The following is a 19,597-nucleotide window of genomic DNA, read 5'->3' as shown; positions in this document are numbered from 1 at the left end:
TTCTCAAGTAACACCTACGTTTTTGTGTTATTGACAAAGAAGCCCAGGTACCTCGAAATGTGTTGTACTTGTATCACCTCAATAAAGGAATCTTCAATAACATCCTACATCATCAGCTGGTTGTCTGCTCTGTTTTGAGTGTCCCATTGGAAGAGTAGCAACCCACACCCCTCCCAACACATTTAAGCTCCATACATCTCCCAATAATGTCAGGACACTAGCACTGATCCTGTCCGGCTATCTGCCTTCATTGGAGTTGTACCCACAGCACAAACACCAAAGGTGAGCCTATTTTTCAGATTTTCGTGGCTGTTTTTTTCTTGACACTATGAGTGCATTGATCCATAATATGGCACCCATAGGGAGTTTGGGCTCACATTGTCCACTTGTGTGTCCACCAGAATATGGTTCCTCATGGAGGCATCATATGACAGCACAAAGAATGCCTACAGGACTGTAGTGTTCACTCATGTAGGTGACCACTCCATGTCCCACTATAAGAGTCAATAGCATTACCCCACAAAATTAGGCATTTAGTAGTCAATGTTTCTCACCTCTAAGAACGTGCTGTTCCAGACTCTTGCAAGCACAGTGATCTCTGCAAATGCCTCCATGTCATTTAAGGGACATTCAAAACGCACACAGTTGGCGCCTCCACCGCCACACCTCTGTCAACACAATGCAAAGAATTAGTATACAGGCTGTTACATTGCAGGAAAAGACGTACCTATTTATTGGCAAAGTCAAAGGAAACATAAGAGACCACTACAAGTATGGAGTATAGAGGATTGGATCAAAAAAAATCCTCATGTTCAAGGTCATTTAAAAAAAAAAATCTAAGTTATATCAAATGTCTGGTGACTTCTTAAGCGGGTTGCCCCATGATTAAATATTTTTAGTCTGTTAAATCAAGAAAAACAGGACACGTTTTCAAATGGAGAAATTAAAAAAAAATCTCTGTTCAGACATAACTATAACCAACTTGGTGTTAGAACTCTCCTGTTAGTTTTTTTTTAGTTTGCTGGTCACATGACCATTTTTGCCTATTTAATCCGGCTCCGCCCTCCTGGTCTTGCTGGACTTCATTGTATTTACTACTCTTGAGCTAGCTTGGTGCTCTGTTGCCGTTCTCTGTTAGTTTTGCTAGGTCTTCTGACCTCTATGCTTTTTGTTGTGTGTTTGTCTTTGACTGCTACTATTTCTGCTAGGAGGTGTCCAACTTATCCCAGTCCCTAGTTCTTGTAGGGATCCCTCCCTCACATCTATAGGTCTTCGTTCAGACTAGCCGAGGACTTTAGCGGGTCTGATCGCAGGATCAGGTTCCCAGTTACATCGTAGGGATCTAGTTTAGTTCTATTGTAGGGACAGTTCTCCTGTCTTTCCTTAGTCCCTGTAGCAGATCATAACAGTAAGTCCAGCCCTAAAAGAAAAAAAAAATTTTCTCTAAGGAAAGACCTCCAGTTTTCCATCATGGTCTCGGTTCAAGATTTGGCTCAACGCTTGCAGGGACTCTCTCTGGAGGTGGCCAAGCTCCAACAACACGTGAGTAGCTGTTCTGGAGCACATTTTGTGGAACCAAAGGTACGTCTGCCTGATTTATTTTTTGGCGAACAACAAGATTTTTTTTCTTTTAAAAATGCTTGTTTATTGTATTTTCGTTTGAGACCCGGATCCTCTGGTGATGAATCACAGCGCATAGGGTTCATAATATCACTTTTGCGCAAAGATCCTCAGGGATGGGCCTTCTCTCTCCAACCTAGTGATCCGTGCTTTAGATCAGTGGATAGTTTTTTTTCTGCTTTGGGTTTGTTGTATGATGATCCTGATCGTGTCTCATCTGCTGAGTCTGAATTGAGACGTTTGAGGCAGGGATCAGGTAATGTGGAAAAATATTGTTCTCACTTCCGTCGGTGGTCTGCCCAGGTGGGGTGTAACGATTCAGCTTTGAAAAGCTTGTTTCTTGCAGGGCTAGATGAAAGGGTTAAGGATTTACTGATTGCTTATCCCACACCTGGAAACTTGCAGGAGGCTATGCAATTAGCTATACGGGTGGACAGGAGACTGCGTGCAAGGGTTAATGAGAGCAAATCCTCTGCTATGTCAGCTCCGAGTCTTGAGAGGGTCTGTGCTGACAATGGAGAGCCGATGGAGATTGGGGCGATGCCACCCCGCTCTCAGGAAAAAGATCGCAGGCTTTCTGAAGGCTTGTGCTTCTATTGCGGAAATTCTGGTCATTTTATTAAGAACTGTGTGCTTCGTTTGAAGAAAGAAAAAAAATGGTCAGTTATGCCCGTATTGCCTGTTTAAATTCTAAGGGAGTATTCCTATCTGCTACTACTGCTGCTCAGGATGAATGAATTGAATTTCGGGTATTTGTGGATTGTGGTTCTACTCTGAATGTGATTGATGGGGGATTCTTGGAAAAACTTAGATTAGAACCTAAAACTTTGTCATCCCCTATTGCTGTGGTTTCTGTTGATGGCTCTCCCTTGAAGAGTGTTACTCATAAGGTCTGTGAATTTCCCCTCACTATTAATGGTATTCACCAAGAAAATTTGGATTTGGTGGTATTAGATAATTTGCCTTCTCCAGTAATATTGGGGTTACCCTGGTTAAAATTGCACAATCCTGTACTGGATTGGTCTACCAATGAAATTAAGTCCTGGAGCCCTAAGTGTTATGACAAGTGTTGTAACGGATATATTGCTGTTGTGGATAAAGGGGAATTGCCTGTACCTATTCAGGATTTTTGGAGAGTTTTTTCTGAGGAGGAGTCACAAATTTTGCCTCCCCATAGAGACTATGATTGTACCATTGAATTTGTCCCTGGAGCGACTCTTCCTAAAAGTCGTTTATTTAATCTTACTATTCCTGAGAGAAAGGCTTTGGAGGAATACATACAGACAAGCTTGGCCGCCGGTCACATTAGGCCTTCCAAGTCTCCTGTGGCTGTTGGATTTTTTTTTTGTAAAAAAAAAAGATGGCGGTTTACGTCCTTGTCTGGACTTTCGTGAGATTAATAAAATTACTGTACGCAATCCTTACCCACTGCCATTGATTCCTGATTTATTTAACCAGTTAGTGGGGGCCAAGTGGTTCTCTAAAATTGATCTCCGGGGGGCATACAATTTGTTGCGCATGAAGGAGGGTGATGAATGGAAGACTGCTTTTAACACTCCTGTGGGTCATTTTGAGAATCTGGTTATGCCTTTTGGTCTCACCAATGCTCCAGCATTTTTTCAGAATCTTATTAATGACATCCTTAGACCTTTAATCGGCAAAAATGTGGTTGTGTATTTGGATGACATTCTGATTTATTCGCCTGATCTGGAGTCTCATTGGCGGAGCGTACGTGAGGTATTACAGTTATTAATGGACAATTCGCTTTTTGCTAAGCTGGAGAAATGTGAGTTCGCTGTACAGAGAATTCGCTTTTTGGGTTACATTATCTCCAGTGAAGGTTTTGAGATGGACCCAGTTAAAAGTTAAAGCTGTGCAGGAATGGCCTAGGCCTATTGGTTTGAAATCGATACAGAGGTTTTTGGGTTTCGCCAATTATTACAGAAAATTCATAAAAAATTTTTCTATTATTGTCAAACCGCTGACCGATCTCACCAGGAAAGGTGCTAATGCGGTTCAGTGGACTTCTGAGGCCATTGAAGCTTTTGTGCTTCTAAAGGAGAGGTTCACCTCTGCCCCCATCCTTATGCAGCCTGATGTGACTAAGCCGTTTTTGGTTGAGGTTGATGCTTCTTCGGTGGGGGTCGGTGCGGTGTTTTCTCAGGAAAACAAGGATGGAGTACATCCCTGTGCCTTTTTTTCAAAAAAATTTTCTGAGACTGAACTGAATTACGATATTGGTAATCGGGAATTGCTGGCTATTAAACTCGCATTTGAACACTGGCGTCACCTCTTGGAAGGTGCTGAATTTCCCATTCAGGTTTTCACTGATCATAAAAATCTGATCTATCTTGATGCTGCCAAGCGCTTGAATGCCCGTCAGGCTAGGTGGGCACTTTTTTTCTCGCGGTTTAATTTTTCCGTTACTTACATCCCGGGTACCAAGAATGTTAAAGCGGATGCTTTGTCTCGCAGCTTTTCTCCCATGGTCGGTGTTGTGGAGGAAGAGGAGAGCATTTTACAAGAAGGTGTTGTGATTGCTGCTTTGGACTCCGTTTTGGAGCATGAGATTCTTAAAGCTCAGGAGAATGCCCCATCTAACACTCCCCATGGGAGGTTGTTTGTGCCTAGGACCTTTAGAAGAGATTTGTTTGTTGAGTGTCATGAGTCTCGGTTGGCAGGTCATCCAGGAATTTCTGAGACCAAGAGACTTGTGGGTCGCAGTTTTTGGTGGCCTGGATGGCAGAAGGAAGTCATTAAGTGGGTGCGCCAATGTACTGTGTGTGCTAGATCCAAGTCTTTGCATGCTCCTGCTGCGGGGTTGCTTTGCCCTCTGGAGGTTCCTAGTGCACCTTGGACACATCTGGCTATGGACTTTATTACTGACCTTCCCCCCTCTGAAGGTTTCACGGTCATCTGGGTGGTCGTGGACCGTTTTAGCAAGATGTGTCACTTGGTTCCCTTCATCAAACTGCCTTGCGCTAAGACACTCTCTAAGGCCTTTGTCAAGGAAATTGTCAGACTACATGGTGTTCCTACTGACATTGTTTCTGATAGGGGACCTCAGTTCGTGGCTCGTTTTTGGCGTGCCTTTTGTGACAGGTTGGGAGTTCATTTGTCGTTTTCATCTGGATATCATCCCGAGTCTAATGGCCAGACAGAAAGGAAGAACCAGGATGTTGAGCAGTTCTTGCGTTGTTTTGTGGCAGACAATCAAGAGGGGTGGTCTGAGTTTCTGCCGCTTGCTGAATTTGCTCTTAACAACCATACATCCTCTTCTGCTGGGTGTTCGCCTTTTTTTTGTTGTTCTGGGAGACATCCGTCTTTTGGGTCATTCTCCAAATTGGTTTCGGCTGTGCCTGAGGAGGAGAGTTTTTCCGGTGATTTGGAGAGAGTTTGGACGGATGTGCGTGGTAATCTTCAGGAGGCTAACAAAAAATCTAAGAGATACTTTGATAGGAAACGGCAAGAGGTTTTGTTTGCTGTTGGTGACATGGTTTGGTTGTCCTCTAAGAATCTGCGATTGAGGATTCCTTCTAAAAAATTGGGTCCCAAGTTCGTAGGGCCCTTTAAGGTGCTTCAGATAGTTAACCAATCTGCTGTTAGGTTGGAGGTTCCTACGTCCTGGAAGATTAACCCGGTGTTTCATGTTTCTCTGTTGAAAAAAGCTGATGTGTCTGATGGTGACGCCTCTGCCACTGTTCCTCCGGTGGTGGAGGACGGGGAATATGAAATTTCCCGCATCCTAAATTCTAGACGGTATAGAGGGAGTTTGCAGTATCTCGTCGCTTGGAAGGGTTTCGGACCTGAGGATAACTCATGGGTGAGGGCGGATGATGTTTCTGCTTCCAGACTTGTCAGAGCGTTTCACAGGAGGTTTCCTGGTAAGCCTGGGCCTAGGGGATCCGGAGGATCCTCTTAGAAGAGGGGGTACTGTTAGAACTATCCTGTTAGTTTTTTTTTAGTTTGCTGGTCACATGACCATTTTTGCCTAGTAATCCGGCTCCGCCCTCCTGGTCTTGCTGGACTTCATTGTATTTACTACTCTTGAGCTAGCTTGGTGCTCTGTTGCCGTTCTCTGTTAGTTTTGCTAGGTCTTCTGACCTCTATGCTTTTTGTTGTGTGTTTGTCTTTGACTGCTACTATTTCTGCTAGGAGGTGTCCAACTTATCCCAGTCCCTAGTTCTTGTAGGGATCCCTCCCTCACATCTATAGGTCTTCGTTCAGACTAGCCGAGGACTTTAGCGGGTCTGATCGCAGGATCAGGTTCCCCGTTACATCGTAGGGATCTAGTTTAGTTCTATTGTAGGGACAGTTCTCCTGTCTTTCCTTAGTCCCTGTAGCAGATCATAACACTTGGTATAGCTCCCAGGTGATCTTCTGCACTTTTATACATTATCCCAGTTGAAAAGTTTGGGTCTGATTCATCACATAATTTTGGTGCTAAAATATTGCGATTTTTGGTGGACTCACTCCATTTTTGCCCAGCTCTGCAAAGAGGGCACAGCTGGTGCAGGACAGAGCATCGCGATCAGAGCTCATCAAATTCATGACACGCGGCGGTATTTGCTACTCCACAAATCTTACTCCAGCTTGAACTGGAGTAGGATTTGTGACAAGGAACACATAGAGGTGTACACCACTTGTCCAACACTCCTGATTTAACAAGAGGCATACATGTCTTCATAAATCAGGAGCGTCTGACTCCAGCACATCTCCTGATCAAGACTGGCATGACCAAAGTCGGTCATGATGAATCGAGCCCTTTAAGTTTTGTGTCATCATCAGAATACATTTTTTTATTTAGGGGACTACGCATTTAATGCAGGAAGAATGAGACAAGAAGATGGGACAATAACCATCTCATGATTTCAGTAACCCTCCTAGCCCACCATGACACAAATTGAAGTATCTAAAACTTTATGGGAGTTTTGATGCCAATCACTTCTGATTCTTACCAGAACAGTGTTCGGCCTTTTAACAGCTGGTAAGACTTGTACATCTGGCAACTCAAACTTTACAGCCTCTCTCCTCCTTCTTCTGCTCTCAGACAACTGAAGAAAAGAAAAAAAAATTGTCAAGATGGTGTTTTCTCGAAAGTCATAACTTTTTTATTTTTCCGTCAATATAGCCGTACGAAGGCTTGTTTTTTGTGGGACGACTTGTACACTTGAACGGCACCATTGATTTTACCATATAGTAGTATACCGGAAAATAGGAAAAAAAAATCCAAGTGTGGTGAAATTGCAAAAAAAGTGCAATTCCACAATTGGAAAAAGGCACAAAAAGAATAACGAATTGGGTACAAACAAAAAAAGGGCACAAAATACACAAAGCTAGCAAAAAACAGGCACAAAAGCAATGATGCATAGGGGCCTTAGGCCATGTTCACATGCTGAGCATTGGGTGAGTTTTTTACCTCAGTATTTGGTGAGTTTTTTACATCAGTATCTGTAAGCCAAAACCAGCAGTGGGTGATAAATACAGAAGTGATGACGTGTTTCTATTATACTTTTCCTCTGATTGTTCCACTGCTGATTTTGGCTTACAAATACTGAGGTAAAATACTGACCAAATACTGAGCATGTGACCGTGGCCTCAAGGGGCATTTACACTGCAAGATAATCATGAATAAATGCTGTTAAAAACTCTTGTTTCACGATTATCTTGCATTGTAAACAGGCAACTGATCGCCCGATGAACGAGCAACACGCACTGCCGAGAACACTGACAGCGATCTACAGGGTGGGCCATTTATATGGATACACCTAAATTAAATGAGAATGGTTGATGATATCAACTTCTTGTTTGTGGCACATTAGTATATGGGAGGGGGAAAACTTTTCCAGATGTGTGGTGACCATGGCGGCCATTTTGAAGTCAGCCATTTTGGATCCAACTTTATTTTTTTCAGTGGGAAGAGGGTCAAGTGACACAAACTTATTGAGAATTTCATAAGAAAAGCAATGGTGTGCTTGGTTTTAACGTAACTTTATTCTTTCATGAGTTTTTTACAAGTTTATGACCACTTATAAAATGTGTTCAAAGTGCTGCCATTGTGTTGGATTGTCAATGCAACCCTCTTCTCCCACTCTTGACACACTGATAGCAACACCGCAGAAGAAATCTCCTATCTTGATGGTATGGTGTGGTATATGGGGTACAAAGATAGTGGGGCCATTCTTCATCAATGGAAACCTCAATGCCACTGGATATCTGAAATTGCTACATGATGATGTGTTGCCCTCTTTATGCACTGAAGATGGCACGTTCCCTGAGTTTTTCCAACAAGATGGTGCACCACCACATTATGGGTGTCAGGTCCGAGCATTCCTGCATGAATAATTTCCTGGAAAGTGGATTGGTCGTCGTGGGTCTCCCGATCTGACCCCCTTAGACTTTTATCTTTGGGGTCACCTGAAGGCAATTGTCTATGCTGTGAAGATACGAGATGTGCAGCATCTGAAACATCGGATACTGGAAGCCTGTGCTAGCATTTCTTCTGCGGTGTTGCTATCAGTGTGTCAAGAGTGGGAGAAGAGGGTTGCATTGACAATCCAACACAATGGGCAGCACTTTGAACACATTTTATAAGTGGTCATAAACTTGTAAATAACTCATGAAAGAATAAAGTTCTGTTAAAACCAAGCACACCATTGTTTTTCTTATGAAATTCTCAATAAGTTTTATGTGTCACATGACCCTCTTCCCATTGAAAAAAATAAAGTTGGATCCAAAATGGCCGACTTCAAAATGGCCACCATGGTCACCACCCACCTGGAAAAGTTTTCCCCCTCCCATATACTAATGTGCCACAAACAGGAAGTTGATATCATCAACCATTCCCATTTAATTTAGGTGTATCCATATAAATGGCCCACCCTGTAGTATAGATTGCTCAGTGCGCTATATTTGCTCTTGTCTCATGTAAACAGGCATGCAAACGTTCACAGATCGGTAAAAGCTTACCGATCAGTCATTGTGTCGTGCCGCTGGTCAGTCACTGTAAACAGACCTTCAGGCTCACCACAGACTAGAGCTGATCACTACAGAATCATATTATGTGATGAGCTTATTTTTCTGGGACCCTCCTAACAAACAGCGACTTTAATGATCTTTTCCCACATCTTGATACTGATCACTACTGTTCTCTGCCCCAGGATTGTCCTGAAGTGCTGATGTCTTGCCTCAGGGTTAGGGTACGCTTGACAGGAGCGTATATTCTCTCATGCCCGAGAATTGGGCCAATTATGCTAATGCCACTCAGCTAAAACTCTTGAGCCGAGTGTCATCTTACTGTGATCTGATTCTCTCGCATGAAAGAATCGCACCACAGGTGCGGAGATGATGGAGAACTTAAAGGGGTATTCCCATCTTTAAGATCCTATCCCAAAATGCAGTAGGTGTAATAATAATAATATTAGCAAATATCTCAAATTAGAAATGTAGTATAGTTTTTCTGATTCGCTATGTCTCCTTCCTCATGTGCATTCATTACAGGACCTTAGGTATCCATGGTTACGACCACTAGCTAACTAACTGTCAATATCAGTGGTACCTAAGGTCCTGCAATGCCTGCCCATGAGGAAAGAGACCTAGCGAATCAGAAAAAGTATACTACATTTCTAATCGGAGGTATTTGCTAATATTATTATTATACCTACTACATATTGGGATAGGATCTTGGAGATGGGAATACCCCTCTAACTTCTCCATTGTCTCTGTGTGCGTACATCAGATGACATCTGAGTGCAGTCTGATGTTTCACATGCACCCATAGGCTTGTATATATGAATATCGGAGCCATTTGCAGAATGCTGAGATTGTTTTCTCATGCCGAATTGGCGTGAGCAAATAATTGTAGATCTGCACCACCCCATAGTACAACATCGGAAAGCACTCAGCCGTGTTATACGGAAGTGTGAATGAACCCTAACTAAATAACATTACCATGGCTTACCTTTACTACATCAGTGGAAATATGTATGCCAGTTGTTCCTAATATCTGCAATTCCCAATCTCATAGGTCAAATCTGGAGACCAGAACCTGGTTGGGGCTGGCTAAGCCCAATTGTCGGTTTAGATTTTGTGAGTCCATGTCTTCTATACACTGGCTATGACTGCTGGGGGTATAGAAGAAACTTCTACATCCAAACATGCTAATAATACTTTGATAGAATAACGCCTGCGATGTTTACCAACAATATTCCCAAATGTTGCAGAATATAGGCTTACTGTGAGATTTAAAGGGTTAATGATGTCTCCTGCCGGCTGGCACTGCGTCACGCTCTTAGTTTTCACCGTCACTTCTGTAAGGTATAAAAGCCACTTCCCATTGGCCACCTCGTGTGGCCATTCCACAGCTAGGATCAGGGACACCAGACTATTGAGAGGTTCACCTTCATTTTTTACCTACAATGAAAAGTTGATAGGTGTTAAGTCCATGTCACCCATTACTGACCTCCTTTATGTGATCTCCTGCCCATGGCGCAACTATCTCTCACCATAAATATGAAGGACACAGGGCTTCCTACATCATGTGCAGTCTTCATGGCCGATTCACCCATCACTTTACCACTGAAATAGGTCTGTAGGTTCTGAGGCGTGCTGTGCATCCCATCATAAACGGAAAGGAAAGAGGATTAATACATTTTATCCCACTCTGGACTCAAAATGTAGAACTGCATTCCCTACATAAGCCGCAGCCAGGAATGAGTGGTGGTATGAACTCTCCCCCGGTGATACCAGCTCATCACCAGGGGTTGGTGAAGTTGTACCCAATGGATCATCTTCTTCTTAGAGGGGTTGTCCAGGACTAATCTATTCATGACATATCCATGGAATAGGTCATCATCACAATGAGATAGGTGCAGTCCGACACCCCCAGAGATCAGCTGATATCTGTTCCGGCAGCAGCTGGATGTAAGCAAATAAATGTGAGAAACTACACTGCTCGGCAGTGCCCACTAAACATTGGACGGTGCTAAGATGTCCTGCTCCATGTATTGCTTACATCCATCTTCAACCAGAGCAAATATCAGCTAATTGGAGCAAGTGCCGGGTGATGGACCCTCACCGATCTCATACTGATGGTTTATTCTTTGGCCTATCCCACCAATCTCATATTGAAAGATTTATCAATTAGTACCCAACTGATTGACAGATCGAGTATACTACTGGAGACTAGAAAGGCAAAACTATGTAAGAGCCTGTAAATGAATATGGAAGCTATTGCACCAGGTATGAAGAACGCACCTCCTGCTGCACTGTCTTCCAACATGGCAGCAGCCATAAAGCATACATCTCCTGCTGCACTGTCTTCCAACAGGGCTGCAGCCATAAAGCATACATCTCCTGCTGCACTGTCTTCAAACATGGCAGCAGCCATAAAGCATACATCTCCTGCTGCACTGTCTTCAAACATGGCAGAAGCCATAAAGCATACATCTCCTGCTGCACTGTCTTCCAACAGGGCTGCAGCCATAAAGCATACATCTCCTGCTGCACTGTCTTCAAACATGGCAGCAGCCATAAAGCATACATCTCCTGCTGCACTGTCTTCAAACATGGCAGCAGCCATAAAGCATACATCTCCTGCTGCACTGTCTTCAAACATGGCAGCAGCCATAAAGCATACATCTCCTGCTGCACTGTCTTCAAACATGGCAGCAGCCATAAAGCATACATCTCCTGCTGCACTGTCTTCCAACATGGCAGCCATAAAGCATACACCTCTAGCTGCACTGTGTTCCAATATGGCAGCCACAAGTTACACATGTAACATCTAATATATATAATTGTCTTATCCCGTCTGTCTGTCTTTCTGTCTGTCTGTCCAGGAAATCCCTGGCCAATCAGCGGCGCGGCATTTCAGAAAAAGATGGCGGCCATTAGCGGCTCATCTGTCGCATAGAGGTCAGCGGCGATGCAGCCGGGAGATGCAGCCGGCTGCTCGCAGCATAAGTCTCCCGACTGGAGGCGCCGCTGACGTCCATGCGGCTACCGTCGGGAGATCAGCGGCTACGGCCGCTTATCTTCCGATGGCAAGTGTGACGCCCCCCCCCCTCCCCTCTCCCCTCTCCCCTCCCCTCTCCCCTCCCCTCCCCTCCCCTCTCCCCTCCCCTCTCCCCTCCCCTCTCCTCTCCCCTCTCCTCTCCACTCCCCCTGCTTGCTCAGGGCCCCGGCACCCGGCGCCATACTTACCCCTCCCCGTGCCTCCGCAGCAGGTCCTGTGTCTTCCGCTGCTGCACTGTGACGTCTCAGGTCAGAGGGCGCGGTGACGTATCTACACCGCGCTCTCTCCTGAACGGTCACAGCGCAGAGCAGGAAGATGCCGGCTACGCTGGAATCCAGAGCAGCAGCTGACAAGTGAGGTGAGTATTGGATTTTTTTTTTTTATTGTATGGGGGCATAGGGCATTGAATGGTGGAGTGGGGGTGTGTGACATTGTGGAGAGGCTATTATAAGCGAGGGGGGGTGTGACATCCTGCATGGGGCACTATCGGGGGGATGTGACATCCTGCATGGGGTATTATATAAGGGGGATGTGACTTCCTGCATAGGGCATTATGAGGGGGGATGTGACATCCTGCATGGGGCATTATATAGGGAGGGGAGTGACATCCTGCATGGGGCATTATAATGGAGGGGGGATGTGACATCCTGCATGGGGTATTATATGGGGGGAAGTGACATCCTGCATGGGGCATTATATGGCGGGGAATGACATCCTGCATGGGGCATTATATAGGGGGGATGTGACTTTCTGCATGGGGCATTATAAGGGGGGGGGGATGTGACATCCTGCATGGTGCATTATATGGAGGGAGAGGTGACATCCTGCATGGGGCATTATAAAGGAGGGGGGGATGTGACATCCTGCATGGGGCATTATATAGGGGGGGGTGTGACATCCTGCATGGGGCATTATAAGGGAGGGGGAATGTGACTTCCTGCATGGGGCATTATATAGGGGGGGGATGTGACATCCTGCATGGGGCATTATAAGGGAGGGGGAATGTGACATCCTGCATTATATAGGCAGAGAAATGTGACATCCTGCATGGGGCATTATCCTGCATGGGTCATTATCCTGCATGGGGCATTATAAGGGAGGGGGATGTGACATCCTTCATGGGGCATTATATAGGCAGAGAGATGTGACATCCTGCATGGGGCATTCTATAGGGGGATGTGACTTCCTGCATGGGGCATTATATAGGGGGGGGGATGTGACATCCTGCATGGGGCATTATAAGGGAGGGGGGATGTGACATCCTGCATGGAGCATTATATAGGCAGAGAGATGTGACATCCTGCATAAGGCATTATCCTGCATGGGGCATTATAAGGGAGGGGGGATGTGACATCCTGCATGGGGCATTATAAGGGAGGGGGTGATGTGACATCCTGCATGGGGAATTATATGGGGGGGGGGAGAGTGACATCCTGCATGGGGCATTATAAAAGAGGGGGGGGGTGTGACATCCTGCATGGGGCATCATATGGGGGGGGGGGGGAGTGACATCCTGCATGGGGCATTATAAAGCAGGTAGATGCTCCCCGGTCCTCACTAACACAGTTCGCTGATTGGTTGCAGCCACCGGCCGCGACCAATCAGCAATATCGGCGCCAAATTTAAACACGGTCTCCTACCAATTGGCTGGCAGATTTAAAATAAGTACGCCACCGTCGGAAGACATATTCTAGAATACCCGATGCGTTAGAATCGGGCCACCATCTAGTTTATCTAGTTTATCATAGATGTCTACTGGAGGGGAACTCTGCTCCGTCCAGACCCAGTATATTTCAGTAGATTTTAGGGAGTACTTACACAGATAATGACGTCTCTAATGTATAGTCTACCAAGAATTCGGCATACTCCTCCTCCAGACCGTCCTGTTTGCTCAAACTGAAAGGAAAACACATAGAAACTTAGCTGCATCCTTTAATACGTCCCGCATTTTAATATTCATGCTTCTACTGCAATGTGACCTCACTGACCAGCTAGAAATTAATCCAAGTCAGTATTGTAAAGGTGGTCTTACAGCTTTAAAGAGTTTGTCCACTTTTTTTCTAAACTTCTTATGTTGGAAATACGTTTGAAAATAAGCTGAACACTGGCTATCCTGCTGTTCTTAACCCCTGTGATCAGCTGTAATCATCAGGGAAACCTGGCAGCAAGTGCTCGATTTCCCTGCAGTGCCACCTCAGGAGATATGCAGTATTACATGTTATACATTGAAATTGATGAGCTGTTCATGTTGGGTCCTACGGAGCAAGAGACAGCCCAGAAAAGGGAACCCTTCCCCCGTATTAACTCAAAATTACACAGATTACTTAAAATTAAGTTTTCAAAAACACTTAGGCTATGTTTCCATAATGAGCTTTTGGTGAGTTTTTAATGTTGCAGATTTTCTGCACCCATTAAGTAAAATAGGTTACTTGCATTTTTTTCAAAAATATTGTCACGGGGATACCGGGACAGAGAGGGGCTAGAAGATTGCAGCGTCTGGTTACACGAACTCCTGCACTGTTTAGAACTGCTTTTCCATCCTATTAAACAGTGCAGGCTTTCCTTGCTCTGTCATTGCAACAGTTAATCCTTTCAGTTGATCTCCTGGAGCTCTCCATCCTGAATTGTCTCAGCTGTTCTGTGTTGGCCACTCTCCTCTGGTACATATGCTGGCCACTGGCACTTGGGAGTTCCAAGTGACAGTTACCACTTCCTGGTTTGGTAGTGAAGGAAAGTTCTGAATTAGTAGCAGTTGGTTGGTGTAGTTTACAGGAGATATCTGCGTGGATTTAGCATTGTGTGTTTATTCTAATCCTGTCCCATTTGGTTTACCACTTCTACTATTCGCTTGAGTTCCACACGGTTGTTTGGTGAGTGTATTTGTATTATTGTAGTTTTTTTGTATCCCTGTATGTTAACCCTGTCTATCTGGTTAGTGTTATCCTATACACTTAAATTCCTCCCGGGGTGGGGGAGGAAACAGATCAGCATGCATACAGGAGCATAGCTAGGTACATGACCCCAGCATCTCCACCTTCAGGGGTAATCTGGGGTACAGGGATAGCCTAGGGTTCTCCTAGCTTGAGGGACAAGTAAGGAGCTCATTTCCCCAGGAAATCCAACTACAGTATCGTGACATTATCAAAAAGAAAACTACAATCATACACATACACTCACCAAACAACCAAGTAGAAATCAAGGGAACAGTAGGAGGGGTAAGCCAAATGGGAGAGGATTAGGATAAACACACAATGCCAAATCCAAGCTGATATCTCCTGTAAACTACACCAACTGACTGATACTAATTCAGAACTCTCCTTCACCACCAAACCAGGAAGTGGTAACTATCACTGGCAACTTCCAAGTGCCAGTAGCGAGCATATATACCTGAGAGGAGTGGCCAACACAGAAGAGCAGAGACAATTCAGGATGGAGAGCTCCAGGAGATCAACTGAATGGATTAACCCTTGCAATGACAGAGCAAAGAAAAGCTGCACTGTTTAATAGTATGGTGAAGCAGTTCTAATCAGAGCAGGAGTTCATGTAAACAGACGCCACAATCTTCTGGCCCCTCTCAGTCGCGGTATTCCCGTAACAAATACGCAGCATAAAAAAAACTCACTAAAAACTCATCGTGGGAACTTAGCCTCATGGGAAAACAGACTGTCTACTGACGCCTCTATAACAGATAACACCAATGGGTAGTAGATATCTGAAAGTTCACTGATATATTCAGGAAAAATTTGGGAAATCTATCAATCATCGTCAATTCTCTCACAAATAAAACTAGAGGGAAAATTGAAGTGCAGAGCTCTTTGTTACAGGGGTTTTTGGGGGCACACAGATTATTAAAACATTGTAAAGTCTTTGAGAAATTAAGAGAAATGTACTTGCTGGTAAAATTCTGCTCTGTTCTTGAGCTGTCACATGTTGTCCTGCGACCTCCAACTCTTTACTTTCAGCTACAGTCCATTCAAAGCACAGAGTACAGAGATTTCCTGTCTGTACTTTTAATGGAATGCCATCAGTCAAGCACAGTCCTACATGCAGAAAGCAGCACTCAGACAGCAGCTCTGCAGTGTACTCTGAATGTGATGACATGGGGGGCAATGGCCTGTGATCCTCGACAAGTTTCACAGGAAGGGAGCGCAGAAGCAATGGAGGCAGTACAGGCTCCCCAGAGAATAGTAAGTATGTCAACTAGTGAGTTCGGTGCTGGACTTACAGAGAGCTAGATTACATTACAATAAACGACTACATTATATAACTCGTTACTCCACCCACAGCAGACTAAACCTGTCTGCTGCCAATGTCAGCTCCTGTAACATTATCATTTGCAGGAGACTCTCAGGGTAGCAAACATGAGATGAAATAGAGGGAGTGCACACAGTGCAGCAATTTATACATCTAGAGACTGCATAGGAGTCTCAGGAGGGTGCTTTGTAGATGGGAGTGGACTGGCACCAAGGGTGGGAGTAGGGGAGCGGTGGGACAGATACAGCTCTGCCACTTGGAAAATGTAGTCTGGAGGGACAGAGAAAGAGAGCTGGCAGAAAGTTCAGGATTTAAACAAAAACAGACCACAAGGATGGTTGCAGGGGGATCAAGCAAAGCTAAAAAGGAAGTAAAGGTAATATGAGGGATTGCAGACTCATTACAAGGACAGCCAGAATGTTTTTCAAAACTTTTTTTTTGAGCTCGTTAAAGAGCCACAGTCCCTTGGCCTGAGCTACAAGTGAGAGTCGCAACCTACTGGCAGCGAGTTTATTCCACTTTCACCCTCATTTTTACATCGATTCGTCCAAAATTCTGTTGCTATTTCTTACGTGGACAACTGGAGTCCAGTTATCACCTCTCTGGTCTTCAAGTCAATTCCAAGTGCTTCAAATGTGATGTCAATCTCAGCCTATAAAGTACAACAATAGGTAAAAAAAACATGGCAGAGCCTGGACATAGTCAGAGAAACAATAAGATTATAGACAGACTACTCACCCTTTGGTTCCTGCGGAAAGGGTTCCCGAGCTGACACAGTACAGTCCCTTCAAAGACACAAGATCCAATCTGTCAAAGCAATAATACAATGATATTAGTCCAGAGATCTAGTGATATAGCGCTACATTAATCAGCTGTGTGACTACTTACTGGACGCACTGCAGAAAAAATCAGTTCACTCGGAAACGTGACATTTAATATGGCTTCATGGGCATCATCAGCCGAGGAGGTTGGAGTAGGGGCATTGGTCACAACTATGCGAAGGTGCAATCTCTTCACATTTAGGTCATAATAGAGAATCTGAGATCCATCCACTCTATGGTAAAAGGATAAAAAACATTATAGGAAGATATTATATAAGGCAACAGTAGGAGATATAGGAGAGATTATATGGAGTAATAGGAGGAGATATAGGGAGGTTATATGGAGTAATAGGAGGAGATATAGAGGAGGTTATATGGAGTAATAGGAGGTGATATAGGGAGGTTATATGGAGTAATAGGAGGAGATATAGGAGAGGTTATATGGAGTAATAGGAGGAGATATAGGGGAGATTATATGGAGTAATAGGAGGAGATATAGGGAGGTTATATGGAGTAATAGGAGGAGATATAGGGGAAGTTATATGGAGTAATAGGAGGAGATATAGGGAGGTTATATGGAGTAATAGGAGGAGATATAGGAGAGGTTATATGAAGTAATAGGAGGAGATATAGGGAGGTTATATGGAGTAATAGGAGGAGGTATAGGGAGGTTATATGGAGTAATAGGAGGAGATATAGGGAGGTTATATAGAGTAATAGGAGGAGATATAGGGGAGGTTATATGGAGTAATAGGAGGAGATATAGGGAGGTTATATGGAGTAATCAGAGGAGATATAGGGAGATTATATGGAGTAATAGGAGGAGATATAGGGAGGTTATATGGAGTAATAGGAGGAGATATAGGGAGGTTATATGGAGTAATAGGAGGAGATATAGGGAGGTTATATGGAGTAATAGGAGGAGATATAGGGGAGGTTATATGGAGTAATAGGAGGAGATATAGGAAGGTTATATGGAGTAATAGGAGGAGATATAGGGAGGTTATATGCAGTAATAGGAGGAGATATAGGGAGGTTATATGGAGTAATAGGAGGAGATATAGGGAGGTTATATGGAGTAATAGGAGGAGATATAGGGGAGGTTATATGGAGTAATAGGAGGAGATATAGGGATGTTATATGGAGTAATAGGAGGAGATATAGGGAGGTTATATGGAGTAATAGGGGGAGATATAGGGAGGTTATATGGAGTAATAGGAGGAGATATAGGGAGGTTATATGGAGTAATAGGAGGAGATATAGGGAGGTTATATGGAGTAATAGGAGGAGATATAGGGAGGTTATATGGAGTAATAGGAGGAGATATAGGGAGGTTATATAGAGTAATAGGAGGAGATATAGGGAGGTTATATGGAGTAATAGGAGGCGATATAGGGAGGTTATATGGAGTAATAGGAGGAGATATAGGGAGGTTATATGGAGTAATAGGATGAGATATAGGGAGGTTATATGGAGTAATAGGAGGAGATATAGGGGAGGTTATATGGAGTAATAGGAGGAGATATAGGGAGGTTATATAGAGTAATAGGAGAAGATATAGGGAGGTTATATGGAGTAATAGGAGGAGATATAGGGAGGTTATATGGAGTAATAGGAGGCGATATAGGGAGGTTATATGGGTAATAGGAGGAGATATAGGGAGGTTATATGGAGTAATAGGATGAGATATAGGGAGGTTATATAGAGTAATAGGAGAAGATATAGGGAGGTTATATGGAGTAATAGGAGGAGATATAGGGAGGTTATATGGAGTAATAGGAGGAGATATAGGGAGGTTATATGGAGTAATAGGAGGAGATATAGGGAGGTTATATGGAGTAATAGGATGAGATATTGGGAGGTTAATGGAGTAATAGGAGGAGATATAGGGGAGGTTATATGGAGTAATAGGAGGAGATATAGGGAGGTTATATGGAGTAATAGGAGAAGATATAGGGAGGTTATATGGAGTAATAGGAGGAGATATAGGGAGGTTATATGGAGTAATAGGAGGAGATATAGGAGGTTATATGGAGTAATAGGGAGAGCTATAGGAGGTTATATGGAGTAATAGGAGGAGATATAGGGAGGTTATATGGAGTAATAGGAGGAGATATAGGGAGGTTATATGGAGTAATAGGAGGAGATATAGGGAGGTTATATGGAGTAATAGGAGGAGATATAGGGAGGTTATATGGAGTAATAGGAGGAGATATAGGGAGGTTATATGGAGTAATAGGAGGAGATATAGGGGAGGTTATATGGAGTAATAGGAGGAGATATAGGGAGGTTATATGGAGTAATAGGAGGAGATATAGGGAGGTTATATGGAGTAATAGGAGGAGATATAGGGAGGTTATATGGAGTAATAGGAGGAGATATAGGGAGGTTATATGGAGTAATAGGAGGAGATATAGGGAGGTTATATGGAGTAATAGGAGGAGATATAGGGAGGTTATATGGAGTAATAGGAAGGAGATATGGGGAGGTTATATGGAGTAATAGGTGGAGATATAGGGAGGTTATAGGAGTAATAGAGGAGATATAGGGAGGTTATATGGAGTAATAGGAGGATATAGGGAGGTTATATGAGGGAGATATAGGGAGGTTATATGGAGTAATAGGAGGAGTTATAGGGGAGGTTATATGGAGTAATAGGAGGAGATATAGGGAGGTTATATGGAGTATAGAGGAGATTTGGATAGGTATATGGAGTAATAGGAGGAGATATAGGGAGTATATGGAGTAATAGGAGGTGAGAAGAGATATAGGAGCTATATGGAGTAATAGGAGGAGATATAGGGAGGCTATATGGAGTAATAGGAGGAGATATAGGGAGGTATATGGAGTAATAGGAGGAGATATAGGGAGGCTATATAGGAGTAAT

At 43.8% G+C, this 19,597-nt stretch overlaps 1 protein-coding gene across 2 annotated transcripts in view; it reads right to left on the bottom strand.

The window, feature by feature from the left end:
- Positions 1-19,597, bottom strand: part of ITGA3 (integrin subunit alpha 3) — a 119,056-nt gene that overhangs the window by 4,260 nt on the left and 95,199 nt on the right. For both annotated transcript variants that reach the window (XM_073683237.1, XM_073683238.1), the window contains exons 15-22: positions 16,778-16,943; positions 16,628-16,696; positions 16,462-16,541; positions 13,454-13,531; positions 10,125-10,227; positions 9,856-10,032; positions 6,579-6,674; positions 555-668 (exon numbers count right to left, since the gene is read on the bottom strand). In XM_073683237.1, the coding sequence (XP_073539338.1) occupies positions 555-668; positions 6,579-6,674; positions 9,856-10,032; positions 10,125-10,227; positions 13,454-13,531; positions 16,462-16,541; positions 16,628-16,696; positions 16,778-16,943 (883 nt within the window). The remainder of the gene's footprint in view (positions 1-554; positions 669-6,578; positions 6,675-9,855; positions 10,033-10,124; positions 10,228-13,453; positions 13,532-16,461; positions 16,542-16,627; positions 16,697-16,777; positions 16,944-19,597) is intronic.

The sequence above is a fragment of the Phyllobates terribilis genome, unplaced genomic scaffold, assembly GCF_046119375.1.
Source record: "Phyllobates terribilis strain yellow unplaced genomic scaffold, ASM4611937v1 Scaffold_5__5_contigs__length_657084704, whole genome shotgun sequence".
Classification (NCBI taxonomy): Eukaryota; Metazoa; Chordata; class Amphibia; order Anura; family Dendrobatidae; genus Phyllobates; species Phyllobates terribilis.
Note: the sequence above shows the minus strand (reverse complement) of the source record. Positions and strands in the feature narration are given on the sequence as shown.